At 47.6% G+C, this 23,098-nt stretch overlaps 1 protein-coding gene across 6 annotated transcripts in view; it reads left to right on the top strand.

Annotated features, from left to right (window-relative positions):
• The window catches only part of LOC120391377 (adhesion G protein-coupled receptor E3-like), a 35,545-nt gene extending 30,900 nt beyond the window's left edge, over positions 1-4,645 (top strand). For 4 of the 6 annotated variants that reach the window (XM_039515012.1, XM_039515013.1, XM_039515014.1 and 1 more), the window contains 8 exons: positions 219-389; positions 558-752; positions 1,290-1,525; positions 2,272-2,338; positions 3,109-3,200; positions 3,469-3,637; positions 3,754-3,861; positions 4,199-4,645. In XM_039515012.1, coding sequence (XP_039370946.1) covers positions 219-389; positions 558-752; positions 1,290-1,525; positions 2,272-2,338; positions 3,109-3,200; positions 3,469-3,637; positions 3,754-3,861; positions 4,199-4,246 — 1,086 coding nt within the window. In that variant the 3' untranslated portion in view covers positions 4,247-4,645. The remainder of the gene's footprint in view (positions 1-218; positions 390-557; positions 753-1,289; positions 1,526-2,271; positions 2,339-3,108; positions 3,201-3,468; positions 3,638-3,753; positions 3,862-4,198) is intronic. The other 2 variants (XM_039515015.1, XM_039515016.1) reach the window with 2 other exon arrangements.
• Positions 4,646-23,098: the final 18,453 nt, after the last annotated feature.

Raw genomic sequence — 23,098 nt, 5'->3', positions numbered from 1 at the left:
TTATTACCCTTTTGCTCCAATAGCAGGGCCTGTGATTTTGCAGCAACAGGATCTGTGTTCTCTCTCTGCTGTCACCGGGATGGCCCCAGTGGGCACTGGGGGCTGCGTGGGGAGAACTGTGGAGCTGTAGCTGACCTCGGGTTTGCTATAGACATGTGATAACAGAACCAACGTTCTGTGGTTCTGAGAGGATGAGGATGATTCTGTTGTGTTTCCAGGCCAAAAAAGAGGAGGAAGAGGCTCTCTGCGTCTACTGGAAAGTGGTGGCCGAGAGCGGCAGCTGGTCTCCGGACGGCTGCACCACTGTGCACACGAACAGCACTCACACCACCTGCAGCTGTGACCATCTCTCCAGCTTCGCTGTTCTAATGGCTACCACCGCAGTGACGGTATCTCACTGTGAGATTCGGGTCACAGGGCAGGACCCTGAGCTCCACACCCAGCCGTGGGCAAAGCTCTCCCTGGAGCGACTGGAGGCTTTGCTGGGGAAAAGGCTGAGTCGGAGCCGAGGGGGCTGGGCTGGGGTCACTGGTGATTCTCCCTTTGCTGTGTTACAGGAGAGCTACCCACTGACCATCATCACCTACGTGGGACTGAGCCTCTCCCTGCTGTGCCTCTTCCTGGCCATCCTCACCTTCCTCCTGTGCCGCTCCATCCGCAACGTCAGCACCTCCCTCCACCTGCAGCTCTGCCTCTGCCTCTTCCTGGCCGACCTGCTCTTCCTCACCCAGGTGACCCACCCCAGCAGTCAGGTACGGCCTGATTCTCCTCTGCTCTGTTCCTCCACTCGCAGCAGGGCTGGGGTGTGTGGCTTTGAAACCCTTTGTGCTCCCTGGATTCTGGGCTGTGCAGGACACAGGGGAGGTTCCCGGGGGGTGTTTCCACCCTGTTAGGCCCCTTCACACTGGGCACAGTGCTCTGAGTGTCCCCAACCCCTGGAGTTCAGCCAGTTCTATCCCTATGTCACAGTTTCCCTGTGCCTCAATTCCTCTCCTAAGTGACTTGCCCATGGTCACCCACGGACTCTGTGGCAGGGCTGGGAACAGACCCTTGGTCCCCTGAGCCCTGCTCCCCTGCTCTAACCACTAATCTCTGCTCCCTTCCTGCATCAGCAATGTGAACCTGCAGGACCCTCCATAGACCAAGGAACCTGCCATCTGTGGGTCACGGAGCGCTATACCTGGAGAGCTGTGCTAGCAGGAATCCCGGTGTGACCCCCCGGCAGGTCTCTCCCATACTCAGCATTTCCCTTCCTCACCGCAGTGCCCCGGGCTCTCTGTCTCCCCCAGGTGGCGTGTGCTGTCATTGCTGGCTTCCTACACTACCTCTTCCTGGCCTGCTTCAGCTGGATGTTCCTGGAGGGGCTGCACCTCTTCCTCACCGTCAGGAACCTGAAGGTCGTGAATTACACCAGCGCCAGCCGGTTCAAGAAGAGATTCATGTACCCGTTTGGCTATGGATTCCCAGCCCTGGTGGTGGCTATTTCTGCAGCGGTGAAACCTGACGGCTACAAAACTTCCAAACAGTACGTGCAGGGCCCGTCCCTAAGGGGAGCTGGGATGTGGCTTCCATGTGCTTGTCCGGCTCACCCCAGGTCTGACTTGAACCTAGATTTCCCGGCTCGCCCTGCCTGGGAGCTGAATGTCCCCCTGGGACCCTTCCCATCCCCAGGGACACTAAGCAGCCCCAAGCGATGCAGTTGAGTTGCCCCCTGTCAGCCATCTACACTCCTCACCCCACTGATGATGCGGAAGAACAAGCCAGAAAGATCCCAGCTTGACTCCCAGCTCCCAGGCTGGGTTTGTGGGGCTGGTGGGTAGGAAACAAATGCACCTTCTTCCTGTGTGCAAATCCCTGAGCATCCCCTCTCTAAAGTGAGCGACTCCACTAAAACAGAGTGTGGCGTGTTCTAGATACCCCAGGTGAGATCCTCAGCTGGTGTAAATCAGGACAGCTCCACTTCCTTCAGTGCAGCTAGGCCAATGTCCCTCCGCTGCATGTCTGGCCCTCCATCAATACTGCGCCCATCCACCAGAAAGGGTCATGTGAGGAGGTGGAAGAGGAAGTGGTGGCTGAAAGCAGGAGATGCTGAGGTACTTGGGAAGGGCTGTTTGCCTGGTGCCCGCAAGAGAGTCGGCCATGTCACAGGCAGGCTGAGATCCATCTCGCTTTTGAGACCCAGCTGCCCTGTGGCACCCCCTCTCTGCCCTCAGGACTGAAAAAGGGCAGTAATCCCATTAAAGTCACCTTCTTCTTCCTCCCTCCCTGTAGCTGCTGGCTCAGAATGGACAAAGGCTTTCATTGGAGCTTCCTGGGACCAGTCTGTGCCATAATCCTGGTGGGTACCTCACAGAACCACAGGGCCCCATTCTCCTCGCACCTCTGCGACCCCATTGATTTCAGTGAAGCAGGGAGGGAAACGTGGCCCATAAAACACAAGGAAAGACCCAGTTAGGTCCCACCTGGCTCATCTGCTGTGGTCAGTCCCGGGATGAGTCCCTGTGCTGTATCCCCAGGCCTGCAGCCGTTACTCGGGCCCAGCTCCCAGGGACGTCAACAGGAGTTTTGCCAAGTGAAGACAGAAGAGTTTGGTCTAGTCGAGTTAATGACCCAAGGAACGAGGAAAGGAGAGGGCTGCACTCTGCAGTGGTTTTTGTAGGGGGGAAACAAGTGTCCCTACATATACCTCCCTACGACCTGGGGAAGTTGCAGGGGGGAGGATTTGTTACAGCCTGGAAGTGGCAGGAAATATTCTAGAGGCAGGATCTGGAATCTCTGAGCCAGATTCTGCTCTCAGTTATACCAGTGTAAACCCAAAATAACTCCTGACTCCACTGGAGAGGCTCCATATTGAACTCTGAACAGCATCTGGCCTCTGTGATCCCATTGATCCAGATCAGCCCTGGCTGTGCTGTCAGCTCCATGCATGGGGAGGGACCGAGAGCTGCCAGGGGATATTACAATAGAGGGGATGATTCCCACTGGAAATGAGCAGTCCCTGGTTCTGCAGTGTTCGGCTCGGTCCCCTGGGATTGTTCTCTGCCTCAGCTGGAGTCACCAGCCCCGGATGGGATGTTTTACAGGAAATATTTCCTACTCTTCCCATAGATAAATATAACGTTCTTTGCCCTGACCCTGTGGATCCTGAGAAACAAACTCTCCTCCCTCAATGCAGATGTGTCCACTGTCAAAGACCACAGGTGAGAAGGCAACAAAACAATCCTGGAGGGTCAGATGCCTTGGTTTGGAAGGTCCTTGGCATGAGAAGGGAGTGAGAGATTGCAGGAGGGGAACAGCATATCTAGGATCCATGGGAATGAATTCCCAGTTTGTTTGCATTGAGAGTAACCCTGTCCCACATAGGAAAGCAGGGGACAGTAGCTCCACCCCACCCTGCTCAGATCCTCCTGACCCAATTGCTCTCCATAGCGTTATTGTAACGGGATCTCTCCATCTGCCTTTATCCAGGTTACTGACCTTTAAAGCCATCGCCCAACTCTTCATTCTGGGCTGCACATGGAGCCTTGGTCTCCTCCAAGTCGGCCCAGCAGCCGCGGTCATGGCGTATTTATTCACCATCGTCAACAGCCTGCAGGGAGCCTTCATCTTCCTGGTGCACTGTCTCCTCAATCGCCAGGTAATGCCCACAGCCCGTCAGTGCCCACCCAGCACCTTCACCGGCCTCACGGTGGCCATGTCTGATCTTCTCAGCGTTAGTTACATAGTGCAGTGACCATGTCCCTCACTCTCCAGGTGAGACAGGAATACAGGAGATGGCTCAAGGGATTCCGAACATTCAGCACGAAATCTCAGACATACGATCTGTCCATGTCTGCTGTCCCCACCACCAGCACCAAGACGGTAAGAGGTCCTCTGCTCTGCTACAATACCAGCCTGTGACACAGTCATCTCTAGCTGGGTCTCATTACTGCTGGAAAGGTGCAAAGCAGTTCCCTGTGCTGAGTTCCTCGACAGAGTAGGGTGCCAGCTGGGAAAGTGATTACAAGTGTCAGTGAGAGTCGGTCACTATCGAGGGGTATCCTAGATGTCTGAAGCACCAGAACAGAATGTCCTGTCCTGTCACCTCCGCATTCCCTTCCCTTGGCTCTCCTGAGAGCTCCAGGGGTCACTCACTGTGGACTAGGCTGGCATTGGCTTTTGCAGTGTCATGATTTGAATATATCATATTGTTCCCTAGGATTGTCAGTGCAGACGGATTATCCCCGATGAGCACTCAGCACTGTGAAGAATTGCCCTTGGCTCCATTATCCCTGTGGGTCAGGATCCAGGGGCTTTGTGCGTCACCTCCCAGATTCAACACACTGGTTTGCACATTACACTCTTAGTGGCTTTGGAACCTATTGTCATTTTTGTGCTTTTCTTGCCAGGACTAACCCTTCTGCCAGGTGGAGGCGGCAGCAACCCAGTCCGGGTTCAATACCCAGGGGGTTCCAATACAAAACAGAACCAGCTGGAGCTCTCACCCAGTAATCTGGGAAAACTTCAGACCACCCCAGGTGCCTCCGAGAAGCAATACGTCCCCTCTCAGAAGCACTGAGTCTCTGTATAACAAAGAGAACTTTTAATAAAAAGGAGAAAGGAATCTGGCATTAATCTGAGAAATCTCCCAACCACTATTTGAAAGCTTGTGACCATGAGTAAGGCTAAGATATTTTTAGTAAAAATCTCCAAGTGGCGGGAAATAAACAAAAATTCACGATTGCCTGTGACCCGTCCTGACTTTCAGTAAAAAGATACTGACAAAACAGGGAGGCGGGTTCAGCTCAGAGCCACTGCTGCTGGCGCTCCGGGGTCCCCTACCACCATGGCAGTGAGTGGGAGCCTCGAGGGGCTCCATGCCACCTGTGAGAAGTGGAAGCTCTATGGTCCCCCACTTACCATGGGGGATGGGATGCTGTGGGGTACCCTCACCCCCCACGGCAGCTGAGAGCTCCCCGGAGTCTCCCCTCTTCCTGGCATGGCTGGGCAACTGCAGAGGGTCCTCCGTCAACCACCGTGGGGGAGTCGGGGATGCTTGGTGATGGAGACAGCCTTCTCCCTGCCGCCGCTGCACCCTACGTGGCCCCTTTCCAAGGTGTCAAGAAGATCAGCACCGCGGCTGAGCCCGTGGGAGAAGATAGGCCCCAGCAGTGGAGCCTTGCCAGGTAGGGCCCAGCGCAGGCATCTGGGAGCTCCCTGCCCCCCTTGTCAGTTCTGGGGTGGGGATTACTGGGGGGAAGAGCTAATTGGAGGGGAAAGTCCTCCTGTCTGTGACATAATCATAGCCTTAGCCATGAAAAAAATCCTACCCCAGAATATATTGGGCAGTGTCCTTTGCCTCAGTTTCTCCCCTTGCAGTGTGAAAGTCCAACAAATTCTCCTTTAACCTCCCTTTGCCTTTTCCCTCCCCTGCACCCCACTCACAGTTGCTGCCCTTGGTCAGCGAAGGCCCAGAGTTCAGAGCATTCATGTGAATTAAACTCCTGCTGGAGGGATGGGAGGTGGGGAGATGCCATCGAGAAATGCCTCGGCTGCTGCTGCCACCACCACGTAGACAACTGAGGTCTGGTCTGAGCTACAGACCTATATCCATGTAACTGTCACTAAGGGGGGTGAAAAATCCACACACACCCGCCCCCTGTGTGACATAGTTATATAAACCTGACCCCCTGTGTAGACACCGCTGTGACATTCCATACTGTACGTGCCCGGGAGGGCTGGACAGAGTGCTGAGTAGGGAGAGCTCAAGGAAAGCTTTGTGGGGCTGCAAGAGGGCAGGTGACAGGACGATGGGGGCAGTCCATGGAGACATTCATGCAGCTAGGTAGATGGCTGTTGCCACTGGCTCAGCCGTCCGGCCTGCAGAGGGGTTCAGATCTGGAAGATGGGTCAGGACCTCCATGCTTCCCTGGGACACACGGTTGTCCCAGTTTTCCTCTGCTGTTCCGTCGGGAGCCCTGAGATTCGCAGGAAAGTGGAGGGGGGGAACCAATTCTGAGACCTCCCCTTCTGCAAAGATGGGAGGGGACCAGGATGACGTCACTGCTGAAGCAACAAGCCGGCCTGTGCCCTGTGCGATGTAATTATATCCACCTGACCCTCTGTGTAGACACCGCTGTGTTGGCAGGAGAGCTTCTCCCATCGACTCAGCTACCGCCTCTCGGGGAGGTGGATTAACTACACCGATAGGAGAAGCTCTCTCCTGTCAGCTTAGAGCATCTCCATTAAAGCGCCACAGCAGTGCAGTTGCCTCGGTGCAGCTGTACGGATACAGCGTGTTAAGTGTAGACATGCCCTGAGTCTCAGCGGCTAGACCTGGTTCTCAGTGATTTCAGCTCTAGCGATCACTGAACAAACCAAACACTCTCCAGTGTGTCTGATCAGCTCTGTCTTTACACAGTGGGGAGGGAGATGGTCAAATGGCATCTAGGACTCTTTAGGCAGAGCCCACGCCCCTGGATACAGACACCTGTCCAGACCCTCTTTCTCTCTCACTCTCAGGGGATTTGGCATCTCTACCCCTCTGCTTAGCGAGTGAGCGTCACTCAGGGCAGGTGAAGCACCCTTCTGCTGCCCTTTCCTCACACAATCAGGGTGTCAACCTGCCATTCCCCTGCACTCCCTACTAAAGTGATTTGTAACCCAACTCCAGCCAAAAGGGGTCACTTTGGCACAGCAGTTCCCTCTGCTGAGTTCCTAGGCACAGTAGGGTGCTTAGGCAAACACAGTCTGCTCCTGGAGTCTGTTCCCCCAGCTCATCACTCCACGTCAGAAGGGAGCTCAGTCCGACCCCACTTACACAGCAATGAAGAACGTGGAGGGAAAGCGGAGCCTTGTGTGTCTGAAACACCTCCCTACTCCCGCCCAGCTCCAGACACTGCAGCCTTCGCATGGGAGAAGAAGCTGCTGGTTCATTACAAACAGCTGATTGCTGCTCCTCGAGGTGGGGGAAGGGAGCAGGCTCTGTCTTTCCTGGGTGTGGGAACCCTGTTGGAACCACCCCCAGCAGCTGGAATATTCCATAGAAAAATCAGGCGTAACCCCATTGAATTCAGTAGAGTTACTCCTGCCCTGCACCCGGGTAACTGAGAGCAGTAGCTGGCCCACCTCAGCACCACACTGGTGTCCCGCAGCTCTGACTCGTCTCCCAAAGCCCTGGGAAGTGGCCAGTCTCCAATCTTAAGGGTGGATGCTCAGGGGAAGGAATAACCAACGTCCCAGTCAGGAACCCAGAGGGGGATCGTCCCTAGGACATTACAAGGCCTTATGGTTGAGGAGATACCAAGAGCCTTTCAGATCCAGAGCAACAGCTGACCCCTTGTTGAGGAGAGGGGCCAGACCAGCCTGTGTTGGACCTGCACCCTAGGACTACCTACCTCTTCTGTAGCTCATTTCCTCAGAAGGTCTCAATGTCCTTTACAAAGGAGGCCATTATCCGTATCCCCATGTTACATAAGGTTCCTGGGAAGCAAGTGGCAAGTTTTGGAATTGAAGGGCTGGGAAGTGCAGTCCCTGGGGATTGTTAGATGGTGTTGGCAGACTCTCCACACCCGAGTCTGGTGACATGGAGCTGAGCTGCATCCACACTACAAAACATTTGGGCTCTGACTTGCATTACAGTGGGACTTTGGCTCCAACCCACCGCCTAGCAGGCTCTGCAAATCTCATTAAAACTAACTTCTGTGTGGACATCGCTTCACTCTGCCCAGTGAGAACCCTGTATAATCATTTGTAATTAATTATTTTGCAGGGTCTCTGAGCCTAATAAGCAAAGTGACTCTGCCAGCGCTGTGCATAATAAACCCTGCTGCTTGACTCTACACGGTATCCATTGCTGTTCCTTCAGCGACAGGGCATGGATCACTTGACAGATAACTGTTCTGTTCATTCCCTCTGGAGCACCTGGCAGTGGCCACTGTCGGTAGACAGGATACTGGGCTAGATGGACCTTTGGTCTGACCCAGAATGGCCATTTTTATCTTTGTTTGTTCTTATGTTCTCTGCAGGTTAATGATTAGCATTGCACTCAGACTGTATGAACTAAACCAGTTGTGCACCCCACCCCGTGGGGACCCTTTGTAAATATCCAGATTAATTTTTCAATATGTAAAAATATTGTTCTTATAAATATGTCCTTGTTTGTATTTGTATGTATTCCAAATAAAGAGAGGCCTACCCTTGTGCCAGGGCCGATTCCATCACAGTGGCTAAAAAATGTTAAAAAAAATTTATTCCCCGGTTTGATCTACCCTTCTCTATCAACAGTAACCAAGGCACCCATTTCACAGACCGGATCATGCAACAGGTGTGCAAGGCCCTTAACGTCACTCAACACCAGGCACTAATAAAATGTGTCAGGTCTCTTTATACACAGGTAAAAAAGGCACTACTCAAGGATCCTAAGCAACCCTGCCATTCGCTGGAACCAGACGACTGGGTCTACATAAAGGTCCATCAGCGAAAGACCGCCCTGGCCCTGCTCTGGAAAAGCCCATAGCAAGTCCTGTTAACTACCAACACCGCTGTAATGTGCCAAAAACTAACTGCCTGGACCTATGCTTCACACTGCTAAAAGGTTCCTCTGCCACGAGATATCTCTCCAGTTAATAAGCAGGCTATCGCTCCTTTTGGTGCTGCTGTTCCTTCTGGACAGCAGAAGAAAAGGACAAGGTGAAACGCTAGTAACTTGTTCCTTGTCTGCTAACAGAACTACTATGCATTTAAATTTTACTTAAAGACCCAAATCATTACAGGGTGATGTGCTAGTAACCTCCCCCCTGTATAATGCTAAACCATGACTGTTCCAAAAAAGAAGAAGGAACACTCGCACTGTTAAAACCCCCAAGGTCCATTAATTCCTGACAACAAAGGACATTAAAAATTGGCCCTCTAAAAGCTATAAATTCACACTACTCTTATCCAGCTTCCAAATCACCTCTGCATACCCTAATTTCTCAAAAGGTGAAGCCCTTAGGTTAGGACAGCAAAAGGCCTACGTTTCCTCTCAGAAAAAGAGGAACGTGGCCAAACACTTATGGAATGGTGCCAACAGCGCAGCTGCAATTTGTAATAGTTATAAAGCCCAACAATATAAAAAAATTAGGACAATTAAAAAAGGCCACAGGTCTTATTACTAAAGCACAGTTAACTCAGGTGCAGGCTGACCTTGGTAAATTGCGTGTTATTTCTACCCTTAGTTCAATAACCCAAAAACTGCTAACAACTATGGTGCTAAATATCACTAAGGCTAAAAAGGCAATATAGTGGAATCTGGCATGTTCAAAAATTCAGGATTTCCTGAATAACCAGCTAATGGCCATTCAAAGTAATCTTAAACATCAAACTTGGCCCACTGCCCTTACAGATGCATCAGAAGTATCATCTAATCTATGGCCCTAAAAACATACTTAAAAATGTTCTGGGTAAAAGTGCAGACATTCACAATGCTCCTTCCGAGTATACGAACCCATTGGAGGGGTGTAGGCTCCCACATACCAAATCCTGCCGGGTCTGTGGGAAGGATGCATGTGGGATTAGGTAATTCACCAAAACATTTAAAAAATTAAACTACCAATATGCCTAACCAATTTATAGTCAATGCTCCTAAAATAACACCCAATATTTGAATAAAAATAGAAAGTCAAATAAACATTCTGGCCATTAAAACCCACACAGCTTCAACGTGTATGTAAACTAACACCCAGGAAAGTTGTCACTGGTCATGTGTATCAGGGTGAGCACCCACTCTGGCCCTGGAGGGGTTAGAAAAGCCCTGTAGAGGGCTGGGGCTGGGCAAAGTAAAACCCTGGCTGATTGGGGGAAGTGGCTGCAGCTCGGGCCACACCCCAAACTAAGCAACTGGGGCTTATAAGAAGGCCAGGGAAGCCAGAGGGAGCAGTCTCTCTCTGACTGGAGAGGGAAACAGGCCTGGCTGCTGGGGAACTCACCCAGGGGACTTTGAGTGAGGCAGGGCTGGGGAAAGGCCTTAGGAGCTGGGAAGCCCCAGGCTAGTAACTCCCCAGGCTACAGGGCCTAGTTCTAGGCCTCCTAGGTAGTGGGCTTGCAGGGGGCAGCCAGAGGGTGGGTAAAGGCAGCCTGTCCAAACCTCTTGTTGCCTGTGATGATTGGCTGATACACTGCAGTCTGCCCCAGGGTGTGGGGGCTAAACAGAGACTGGCAGTAGCCATGACTGAGGTGATGTGGGGATAGGGGGTGGGGAAAGCCAGTAAGACTGTGGGGTACTGCAGGAGGCAGAACCCTGGGATAAGGGCACTGGGAGCCTGGGAGGGACATGGGGGCCAATGACAAGCGAATCACTGGCCTGCAGAGGGTGCTCCTGAGTCAAAGAGCTAATTCCCAAGGATGACCAGCAGGAGGCGCCGCAGGGGTGAGTCCATGCTGTGGTACATCATGATAACATCTGCTGGAAAGGAATGGAACAAGGAACTACCCTAGCAGAATACCTGCTTTTCCAAGCAAATAATAACTGTGTATATGTTAAGGGCACTGCTTAAAAAAACATACATTTCAACCTCACCTGTGCTGCAGGCAGTAATATTATTTATTGGCCTGCAAATAAAATTTTACAATCAGCACTTAAGTTCTAATACCTTTTAATTGAACAGCCTAATCGGTTCCAAAATTTGCTTTTACACCTACTAAAGGTCCAAACAATTTCTAAATTACAAAAAAAAATATGCTCCAAAATATATACCAAATTAAAAAGCATGCTTTCCACACAGCCTATAAAGTGTCTACTTTATGTACTAAGTATAATGTATTGTGTTTTGTAACTAAAGCTATATAACAACCCTATCATATTATTACAATGAAAATGTTCATGCTTATATTATTATTGTTTGGCCTAGAATTATGTTGTTGTTGTAAAGAACGTAATAATTCTAGCATCTTCCATGTTCATGCTAACCAGGCCAGTTCAGGGAAGTGGGTGGCGTTAATAACTGTTGACAATAACCTTTGGGGAAAAAAGGGAGGAAATTAACAGGCTTATAAGTATGGAAGTTTAGGCCAAAATGGTGCCAAAAAGGCACCAAAGGGGGAATTGAAAAGGAAAATTGAGTAGGCCTAAAATTTTGGTCAAGATAACAGTGTATGTGGTCATAATAATTTTCCTCACCCCCTCTTTCTTCCCTAACAAGACACAATTGCAACAGCAAATCTTGAAAAAATATAAGCTTCTGTGCTAACTGCAAAAGAACAACCTGTTAATCAACAGAAAAGCTTGTGCTTCTGTATTCCTAATGAAGGGCTGTTTTTCTGTTAAAAAAAATTACTAATTGTAGTTTTAAGCTATATAAGCTTTTGTTTCATTATCTGGAAAAGCTGCCAAACTGATGGGCTCTCCCTGCATGCTTATAATATAGTGGGCCTCAGGCTGTTCTAGTCCAAACACAACACAGTTATTTTTCCACAACAAATGTAAAATGCTGAATCCTTACAGAAGGTGTTATTTCCTGCCCATCGGGAAGGGCTATTGAATCCAAATGGGCCATTGTGGGACATCACAACACAAAGGCTTTGTTAATGACCCCATCCCACCCATGGAGCGGCTCCATGCAAAAGTGCTCAATCCATCAGCTTAAATTGTGGAAGAAGGAAATAAAACTAGATGACAAACTTTCTCATCTCTCTCTCACTTTTGTTGTTTAGACTCTCACTGGGCTGGCACTAGAAAACAGGAGCTGAGATCCACTGAGTCAACCTGGATTAGCCCTAAAAGACATTCAGTGCTGACAGGTTGCTACAACTCTGTCACCTTTTAGAACCACAGAGTGTAACTCATTTGCGTACGCATGCTGCCTGCTTTAACTCTCATTTCATTTGCCTAGTTAATAAACCTTTAGTTAGTTTATTACAGTATTGGCTACAAGCGTTGTCTTTGGTGTGGGATCTAAGCTACAGATTGACCTGGGATAAGAGGCTGATATCTTGAGACTGGAAGAAACCTGAATATTAGTGATCTTTGGTGTAAGTGACCCTTTCTCACTTGGTCCAGTTTGACTGGGTGGTAAGATAGACTGGAATGCCCACGGGGACTGTCTGTGACTCCATGGTAAGACTGTTATAGTGTTTCAGAAATTCACACTTATTACTGGGTTGGTGAAAGCTAATCATAGCATCAGTTTGGAGTCTCTGCCTTGAAGTTGGCACTCAGTTATGAGCTGCTCCAGACAACGTGACTGTGACCATTTGTTTCCAATATTCTCACTCTCAATTATGGGAATCTCTGTTTGATAATAATCTTGTTCTTGTTTTCACTACAGTAGAACCTCAGAGTGGTTAACCGCACACCTCATTTGGAACCAGAGATATGCAATCAGGCAGCAACACGGGGAGGGAGGGAGCAAATACTGTACTGGGTTAAACATAAACAATGTTAAAAAAAGGGAAAGGTAAAAGATTTGAGGTAAGGGAACAGTGTCTTTGCTTGTTCTGTTTAAATTAAGATGGTTAAAAGCAGAATTTTTTTTTCTGCATTGTAAAGTTTCAAAGCTGTATTAAGTCAATGTTCATTTGTAAACTTTTGAAAGAACAACCAGACTGTTTTGTTTGGAGTTACAAACATTTCAGCGTTACAACCAACCTCCATTCCTGAAGTGTTCAGAACTCTGAGGTTCCACTGTATATGTATGGCTAAGCGCTGTGTGTTAAGTAACGTGGTGATCCTGAGCTGAGCCTTACAAGCTGGTGTGCGCTGTTCCTTTGGGAAGTGCGGCTCTCGTAGCTCTGGGAGTGCTCAGTGGGAGAGGGGCTGAACAGTCCAGAGGGACACTCGGAGGACTCCAGGGTTGGTGTGTGCCTATTGATAAGCTGTACTGAGAGAGCGAGGCCTGCGGGAGCCTGGAAGGCAGTGCTTGTGTTGCCCAAGGCTGGTAGTTTCCGTAGCAGACACAGACAAGACGTCCTCATGCTAAGGCCAGATGGTGGCGAGGTGTGTTACGAGTCTGGGAACTCCTGGGAAAGGTCACACTGACATATCACAACAAATTGCAGAGAGAGAGATAGCAGGCTGCTCCCTAAGGCAAGAAGGGTGCTGGAACAATTTGTACAGCCGGGGTGTTGACAGCCATTGAGCCAACCTGTAAACTCTCTATCATGGGAACTACTTAAACAGGGGTGAGGCATCACCCCCAGAACCCCTAGTCCAGCACCTGTGTAAGGCAGACAGGCACAACTCACCCCATCTTGCCCTGCGCTGGCTCATTGCAGGCTGATGGCCAGATAAGAAGGACCATACTGGGTCAGACCAAAGGTCCATCTAGCCCAGTATCCTGTCCCCTGAGAGTCCCTCAAAGGGAATGAACATAACAGGTAATCATCAAGTGATCCATCTCCTGTTGCCCATTCCCAGCTTCTGGCAAATAGACTCATAGACTTCAAGGTCAGAAGGGACCATTATGATCTTCTAGTCTGATCTCCTGCACAACGCAAGCCACAGAATCTCACCCACCCACTCCTGTAACAAACCCCTGACCTATGTCTGAGCTACTGAAGTCCTCAACTTGTGCCTTAAAACTTGAAGGTGCAGAGAATCCTCCAGCAAGTGATCAGTGCCCCATGCTGCAGAGGAAGGCAAAAAAACCCCAATGCCTCTGCCAATTTGCCCTGGAGGAAAATTCCTTCCTGACCCCAAATATGGTAATCTGCTAAACCCTGAGCATGTGGGCAAGACTCGCCAGCCAGCCAGAATTATCTGTAGGGTGGGATCTGAGTTACTATCTAGTGTCCAATCACAGACAATCGGGCATATTTACTGCTATTAGTCAAAGATCAATTAATTGCCAAAATTAGGCCATCCCATCATACCATCCCTTCCATAAACTTATCCATAAATAGAGGCTAGACACACCATCCCTGCCCATCCTGATTAATAGTCACTGACGGACCTATCATCCATGAATTTATCCAGTTCTTTTTTGAGTCCTGTTATAGTCTTGACCTTCATAACATCCTCTGGCAAGGAATTCCACAGGTTGACTGTGTGTGTGTGTGTGTGTGGGGAAAATACTTCCTTTTGTTTGTTTTAAATTAGATGACCCCTAGTTCTTGAGTTATGAGGAGTAAACAACACTTATTTACTTTCTTTATACCACTCATGATTTTATTGACCTCTATCATATCCACCCTTAGTTGCCTCTTTTCCAAGCTGAAAAGTCCCAGTCTTATTAATCTCTCCTCATATGGAAGCTGTTCCATACCCCTAATCACTTTTGTTGCCCTTTTCTGAACCTTTTCCAATTTCAATGCATCTTTTTTGAGATGGGATGACCACATCTGCACAAAGTATTCAAGATATGGGCATACCATGGATTTATATAGAGGCAATATGATATTCTGTCTTATTAGCTATCCCTTTTGTAATGATTCCCAACATTCTGTTCACTTTTTTGATTGCCGCTGGACACTGAGTAGATGTTTTCAGAGAACTATCCACAATGACTCCAAGATCTTTCTTGAGTGGAATCAACTAATTTAGACTCCAACATTTTATATGTATAGTTGAGATTGTTTTCCAATGTGCATTACCTTGTATTTATCAACACTGAATTTCATCTGCCATTTTGTTGCCCAGTCGCCCAGTTTTGTGAGATCCCTCTGAAACTCTTCAGTCTGCTTTGGACTTAATTATCTTGAGTAATTTTGTATCATCTGCAAATTTTGTCACCTTACTTTTTACCCCTCTTCCCCACTCTGACCTCTGAGGTACAGATGTGGGGACCCACATGAAAGACCCCCTAAGCCTATTTTTACCAGCTTAGGTTAAAAGCTTTCCCAAGGCACAAACTCCACCTTGCCTTGAACAGTATGCTGCCACCACCAAGTGATTTAGACAAAGAATCAGGGAAAGGACCACTTGGAGTCCTATTCCCCCAAACCCTGCACCCCTTTTCCTGGAGAAGGCTTGAGAATAAAACCTCACCAATTGGTACAGGTGAACACAGACCCAAACCCTTGGATCTTAAGAGCAATGAAAAATCAATTGGGTTCTTAGAATTTTAATTAAAGAAAAGGTAAAAGAATCACCTCTGTAAAATCAGGATGGTAAGTACTTTACAGAATAATAAAAGATTCAAACACACAGAGGATCCCCCTCTAGGCAAAACTTTAAATTTACAAAAACAGGGATAAACCTCCCACTTAGCACAGGAAAAAATCACAAGCTAAAGCAAAAGAGAACCTAACACATTTCTTTACTATTTCTGCAATATTAGATGCTTAGTTTAGATATGGCTTAGGAAGATGTATAAAAAACTTTCTCCCACAGATTTTTAAAGTATCTTCTCTTATTGGTCCTTTTAGTCAGGTGCCACCCAGGTTATCTGAGTTTCTTAACCCTTTACAGGTAAAAGAGGGATTTTATGCTACCCTTAGCTGTATGTTTATGACACTCCTTTTTCCAGACAATTTATGAATATGTTGAATAGGACTGCTGGGCCCAGTACAGACCCCTGGGGGACATCACTATTTACCTCCCCACATTCTGAAAACTGACCATTTATTCCTACCCTTTGTTTCGTATCATTTAACCAGTTACTGATCCATAAGAGGACCTTTCCTCTTATCCCATGACATCTTACTAAGCTTAAGAGCCTTTAGCAAGAGACCTTGTCAAAGGCTTTCTCAAAATCCAAGTACACTAGATCCCCCTTCTCCTCGTGCTTGTTGACCCCTTCAAAGAATTCTAATAGATTGGTGAATCATGATTTCCCTTTAGAAAAACCATGTTGAGTCTTCACTAACAAATTATGTTCATCTATGTGTCTGACAAGTTTTTGTTCTTTACTATAGTTTCACCCAGTTTGCCAGGTACTGGAGTTACGCTTACCAGCCTCTAATTGACAAGATCATCTCTGGAGCCCTTTTTGAAATTGGCCTCACATTAATTATCCTCCAGTCATTTGGTACAGAAGCTGATTTAAATGGGAGGTTACAAATTACAGTTAATCATTTGGCAATTTCACATTTGAGTTCCTTCAGAACTCTTGGGTGAATACCATCTGGTTCTGGTGATTTATTACTGTTTAATTTATCAATGTTTCAAAATTTCTTCAATGATAACTTAAATCTGGGACAGTTCCTCAGATTTGTCACCTAATCAGAATGTCTCATGTTTGGGAATCTCCCTCACATCCTCAGCCATGAAAACTGAAGCAAAGAATTCATTCTGTTTCTCTGCAATGACTTTATCATCTTTAAGTGCTCATTTTGTATCTCGATCGTCCAGTGGCCCAACTGGTTGCCTGCTTCTGATGTACTTAAAAAAAAAAAAGTTTGGCTTTTACTTTGAGTCTTTGGCTAGCTGGTCTTCAAATTCTTCTTCGGCCTTCCTAATTATAGTTTTACACTTCACTTGCCAGAGTTTATGCACCTTTCTATTTTCCTTAATAGGATTAACTTCCACTTTTTAAAAGATGCCTTTTTGCCTCTGTCATAAATATAAGGGGAAGAGTAGCAACCTTTATGTGTGCAGTAGCATAAAATCCCTCCTTGGCAGCTGCACTGAATCACCTTACCTGTAAGGTTAAGCAGTTCAAATAACCTAGCTGGCACGTGACCAGAAGGACCAGCGAGGATACTTTCCAATCTGGGGGGAAAGGATTTGTTTGTTCTCTTTTGTTGTTACCTCCCCGGATGGAGGGAGAAGCCAAGCAGGTTCAACATCTCCTAAAAATATACCTGGAATAATCCATCTAAAATCATAGAAACTATAAGTAGGGCAAGGAAATGCATTACGTTATCTTTTGTTTTGGCTTGTGAATTGTCCTATGCTATAGAGGTAGTTTTATTCCTGGTTTTTGTATCTGTAAAGCTAAACACAGAGGGGAATCCTCTGTGTTTAAAATCTTTTTATTACCCTGTAAATTTACCTTCCATCCCGATTTTGCAGGTGTGATTCTTTTATTTCTTTATAAATGATCAGGTTCTTAAAAGAAGAACTTTGATTTCAGTGCCCTGAAGACAAAGGGCCTGGTCTGTGCTCACATTGCTAAGACAACTGGTTGATATATTATTCTCAAGCCTCCCAAGGAAGAGGCTTCATGGGATATTTTGGGGGGATAGGGGATTCCAAGTGACCTATCCCCAAATTTTTGTGTAAATCATTTGGTGGTGGCAGCAATACAGTCCAAGGACAAGGCAGGGAATTTGTGCCTTGGGGAAGTTTTAACCTAAGCTGGTAGAGTATAAGCAGGTCCCCACATCTGTACCCCGAGTTCAGAGTTGGGGGCGGGGGGACACTAACAGCCTCTCACTGCTTCTTTTACTTCATTTTTTAGCCATGTTGGCACTTTTTTGGTTCTCTTACTGTGGTGTTTTTTTTTAATTTGGGGTATACATTTAAATTGAACCTCTATTAAGGTGCAGCTTGTAGAGATTTCACTTTCAGTTCTGTACCTGTTAATTTCTCTTTAACTAACTTCCTCATTTTTGTGTAATTCCCCTTTCTGAAATTAAATGCTCCTATGGTGGGCTGCTGTGGCATTCCCCCACTCCCAGGGATATTAAATTTCATTATATTATGGTCACTATTACCAGTAGTTCAGCTATATTCACCTCTTCGACCAGATCATGTCCTCCACTTAAGCCTAAATCAAGAATTGCCTCTCCTCTTGTGGGTTCCAGGGCTAGCTGCTCCAAGAAACAGTCATTTAAAGAGTCAGGAAATATAATCTCTACATCCCCTCCTGAGATGACATGCACCCAGTCAATAATGCGTAGTTGAAATCCCCCATTATTACTGGTTTTTTTATTATTATAGCCTCTCTAATGAGCATTTCACAGTCACTCTCACCATCCTGGTCAGGTGGTCGGTCATATATCCCTACTGCTACATTAGTAGGGCATGGAATTACTATCCATAGAGTTTCCATCAGACAGTTTCGTTCATTTAAGATTTTTACTTCATTTGACTCAATGCTTTCTAGTGCCACTCCCCCACCAGCATGACCTGTTCTGTCCTTGATGCCAACTCTGCCCACATATTTACACCAGCGACACCATCACAGGACCTAACCAGATCAGCCACAACATCACCGGTTCATTCACCTGCACGTCCATCAATGTAATATACGCCATCATGTGCCAGCAATGCCCCTCTGCTATGTACATCGGCCAAACTGGACAAACCTTACGTAAAAGGATAAATGGACACAAGTCAGATATTAAGAATGGCAATATACAAAAACCTGTAGGAGAACACTTCAACCTCCCTGGCCACACAATAGCAGATTTAAAGTTAGCCATCCTGCAGCAAAAAAAGTTCAGGACCAGACTTCAAAGAGAAACTGCTGAACTTCAGTTCATTTGCAAATTTGACACCATCAGCTCAGGATTAAACAAAGACTGTGCGTGGCTAGCCAGCTATAAAAGCAGTTTCTTCTCCCATGGTTTTCACACCTCAACGGCTAGAAGAGGGCCTCATCCTCCCTGACTGAACTGACTTCGTTATCTCCAGACTGATTCTTGCCTGCATATGCATACCTGCCTCTGGAAATTTCTACCACATGCATCTGACGAAGTGGATATTCACCCACGAAAGCTCATGCTCCAATACTTCTGTTAGTCTATAAGGTGTCCCAGGACTTTTTGTTGTTTTTTACAGATCCAGACTAACACAGCTACCCCTCTGATACTTCCCTGGGAATCTGTCCACTCTGGGCCAGATCTACCGTCCTCCCACTCCACTTGGAGCGAGGGGGCTTCAGGGCTCTTCTGCACTGTTGGAGGGGGAAGTTTGGGTCATCCCCCCCACAAGTTCCATTGATTACCCCCCCATAGCCTCTCCTGCCACTCTGGCTGTGTCTCCCTGGGGATTGTGCATCCCCAGCAGGGGGAATAGTGTGGGTGGGGGGAGGTACCTGTCTCAGCATGGCAGCCCCTAGTGGTGGAATACCAAATATTACATTTAAACCCCTCTCAGGCATTGCTGTTGCTCCTGGGAGCACTGGTGGGCTGGGTTATATTTCCTGGTGCAGGGGCTGTGCTGTTCTGTGTCTGTACTGAACACAGGCTCACATCACAATGGTATATAGGCTCTAACTTCCAGTGGATTTGGGGCACAGCGTAACTCTGTGTCAAGGCTGAATCCCCCACACTGGCACTTCTAGTGCAGAAGGTGGGGGCCCACGAGGATCTTAAAAATTAATATTTGCCACTCCAGGCTTGCATTATACTCCCAAAGTTTCAGCTTTTCTCTGATCTTGGCTTGGTAAATGCTGCCACCACCCAAATGCAAAAAAAACCCTTTGACCCCAGGAAGGAGCACTTGGAAATTCCTCTCTGTGGGACACACACACACACACACACACACACACACACACACACACACACACACACACACACACACACACACACACACACACACACACACACACCCTGAGAAAAAAAAAACAAAGGAAATTAGCTGTGGCTGCCAGCTAAACAAACAACACGCACAAACCTCTTAGGACACTGAAAATCCAATCCTGTTCCTAAAAAATGTAAATTTTATTAAAAGCACAAAGGAAGAAAATACACCTGAAACTTAAGCTTTTTCTAGATTTTTAAAAGAGCAATTCCCAAAATCAAGCACCCAAAATAGCTATCTTGGAGGTTCAGCTTACAGGTTACAAGGTAACAAAAGCATCTGGGGTTAGCACAGAGGAGATCCACAAGCCAAATTAAAATAAATAAACGTAATCGATCTATTTAAACAAGCCCTGTCCAATCATTTCTTCTAGGTATGGAAGATGAATTTTTATACCTTGTTCAATCCTGCTGCCCTTTGTTCCCTTCTTCCCCAGAGAGACACAACACACAAACAAAGGGAAGTTTTTTTCCCCCATTTTAAAAAGTTCTATCCCTCCCACTGGCTTTTTTGGTCAGGTGCCCACTCCTGTTCTTTTACCTGGGGAACTTTTTTAACTCTTTACAGGTAAAGTAAGCAGAGAACAGCCACCAAGAGCTAGCTGGCTGGCTGGGTGTCCATAAAAAGAAGCTACACCGCCCTTCATTTATCACACCCTCTATCTCACGGCAGCCAGCAGGTGGTGCTGAGAGCCACTTGTCTCCCCTCACCCATAGACTCTGTCACATTCTGCATTGTCCTCTCCAGAGAGCGGAGCGCAGTGGCCATCATGGCCAGTTCCATGCTCTGCAGCAGGGCCGTCACGGCCGACCCCATGTCCACCTTGTCTCTGCCATATCCCAGAGGCAGGTGCTGTTCAGGAGGGAGTTGAAAGGAAGAGTCACGTCCTGGGGACAGGAAAGAAGAGGCCCTGGGAGCAAGGAGTCCGGGGCTTGAGGTTCCATGTCCCGTGACTTGCAAGGGGACATCGGGCATCACAGCCTCTCCCAGTTCAGGGGTAGCAATGCTGTCAGAGGGGGATCCCTAATCAAAGGATAGAGCCCAGATCCTGCTGCCTGAAAAACTCAAGTCACTGACCGATGAGCTGAGGGAGAATCCCCATTAACTGTTAGCAGTATAGCACCTCTGATGAACAACAACAGTCCTGAACACTAGAGGGTGCATGTGGGTGAACAAACACAAACGTGCCCTCATACCAATCAAGGGCATGTGCACACAAACACCGACAAACACCACTAGAGGGTGCACCCCCCACACATCAGCGGAGGGCACAGGTCTTCTATGAAGAGTATCTATATGGCTCTCTCCCCCCCCCAGTGAGACTCCTAACCCAGCACAGCAGCAGGCAGGGCTCTGGGGCACACACAGGAGCACTAGTCTGCAGGTCACGTTCAAGGGGCGGAGCCTCTCACCTCCAGTGAAAACGCTGCACTCCCATCTCCGCACGTGGACATCAAAATGTCTAAGGTTAAATTACAGAAAGAGCAAAAACTGCTGATCCTGCTGCTCCGCTTTCCCTGCAGAGAGACCCAGGGCAGAGTGTGAGTTCTGCAGGCGCTGAAGGGCGACCGAAATTGGTGTTTGCCTTATGCAGGGGCCTGATCCTGACACTCCTAATGGAGTGAATAAAGTTTTTATATGAGACATGTCCAGGACATGTACAATGGTGCTGTTGCCACAGCGAGAGGTTCATGGGGAGAAAAGGAACAGTTTCTAGTAACAGCTGGAATATATCAAGGCTTGGGACTAAGTCCCTTTTTGTTCACGTAGGTGCTCGATGCATTGAAAGAAAGTAGCCAGAGAGTGGCCCCCTGGCACGTGCCTTTTGCAGATGATGTCGTGCTCATGGGGGAGAGAAAAGAGGAAGTGAAGGAAGATGCAGAGACATAGAGGTGCATATTGGAAAGAAATGGCATGAAAATGAGCAGATGAAATCAGAGTATATGGTCTGTAGATTCAGTGCTCCCCTGCAGGAAGAAAATGGGCCTGTAAGTCTGGGGACCAGCCACTAGCAAAGCTACAGAAGTTTTAGAAGATTCAATATCGATTTGCAAACCCCCTAGAAGACAATTAGGGTGATAAGTAACAGTCAGCATGGATTGTCAAGAACAAATCCTGTCAAATCAACCTGACAGCTTTCTTTGGCAGGGTAACAAGCCTGGGATGGGGGGAAGCAGTAGATGTGGTATATATAGACTTTAGTGAGGCTTTTGACACTGTCTCATGTGACCTCATAAACAACCTAGGGAAATACAATCTATATGGAGCCACTCTAGGGTGGGTGCATAACTAGTTGGAAAACCGTTCCCAGAGAGCAGTTATCAGTGGTGCACAGTCAAGCTGGAAGGGCATATGGAGTGGGGTTCCGCAGAGATCAGTTCTGGGTCTGGTTCTGTTCAATATCTTCACCAATGATTTAGAGAATGGCACACAGAGAACACTTATAAAGTTTGTGGATGATACCAAGCTGGAAGGGGTTGCAAGTGCTTTAGAGGCTAGGTTTAAAATTCAAAATGATCTTGACAAACAGGAGAAATGGTCTGAAGTAAATAGGATGAAATTCAACAAGGACAAATGCAAAGTTCTCCATTTAGGAAGGAACAATCAGTTCCACACATACAAAATGGGAAATGAATGTATAAGAAGGAGTACTACAGAAAGGGATCTACGTTCTAGTTCTGTCATCTGCCACCGCCGAAAACAGTCAAGCTCCATTCTCTTTAGAACCTCACTTCAAGTAGTTGAAGGCTGGTATCAAATCTCCTCCACTCTTCTCTTCTGCAGACTAAATAACCCCAGGGCCTGTGATCTGGAAACTTCAGTTAGTTGTCCAAAGAAAGCCTCATCTACCTCATCCTTCTGATCCGGTGGTCTATAGCACACACCCACCATGACATCACCATGTTGCTCTCACCTCTAAACTTAACCCAAAGACTCTCAACAGGCTTTTCTCCAGTTTCATACTGGAGAGCTGAGCAATCATACCACTATCTTACATACAGTGCAACTCCTCCACCTTTCCTCCTGTATCTGTCCTTCCTGAACAGTTAATACGCATCCATGACAGTGCTCCAGTCATGTGAACTGCCCCACCAAGTTTCTTTATTCCAATTATATCATAGTTCCTTGATTGTACCAGGACTTCCAATTCTTCCTATTTGTTTCCCAGGCTTCTTGCGTTCGTGTACATGCTGTGTCGGGTTGGGTCACAGAAACCACCTGATGTGCTGAGATTACCTCTGAGCCTGTTTTCCCTCGAAGCTTGGGACTGTAGTGCCCTGCCTGGTTGTGCCAGACATGCTAGCCTCTCTCTGCTAGTCCTCCAGTTACTGCTGTCTGTGCTACCAACCCTTGAGTAGAGGGCGAGGCCTAGTGACACCATTCGGAAACATCTCATTGAGATGCAGCAGAATGAGGAACCACGTAAAAGACAGTATGTGTCTAGTGGCAGAGTAGAACCGCGTGAGCAGAGGGGATGAGACTGAATGGACAAATGAACGTACAGGGACTAAACCTCGCACATGGAGAGGGCCAGATCCTCAGCGGGTGTAAACTGGCATCACTCTTTTAACTTCAGTGGAGCTCTGCCCATTTACTCTAGCTGGGGTTGCGGCCTGTAAACCTTTCCAGTTCTGAAGATTCTGGGTTTTCCTTTCTGTTGGGAAACCCTATGGTCAATTGCTCGACCACACTTTTGGTTCGTTATGCAATGTGACCAAGAGACCAAATAAC

The sequence above is a fragment of the Mauremys reevesii genome, linkage group 25 (genome assembly GCF_016161935.1).
Source record: "Mauremys reevesii isolate NIE-2019 linkage group 25, ASM1616193v1, whole genome shotgun sequence".
Classification (NCBI taxonomy): domain Eukaryota; kingdom Metazoa; phylum Chordata; order Testudines; family Geoemydidae; genus Mauremys; species Mauremys reevesii.
The sequence above is the reverse complement of the archived record's forward strand: the minus strand, read 5'-3'. Positions and strand labels throughout refer to the sequence as shown.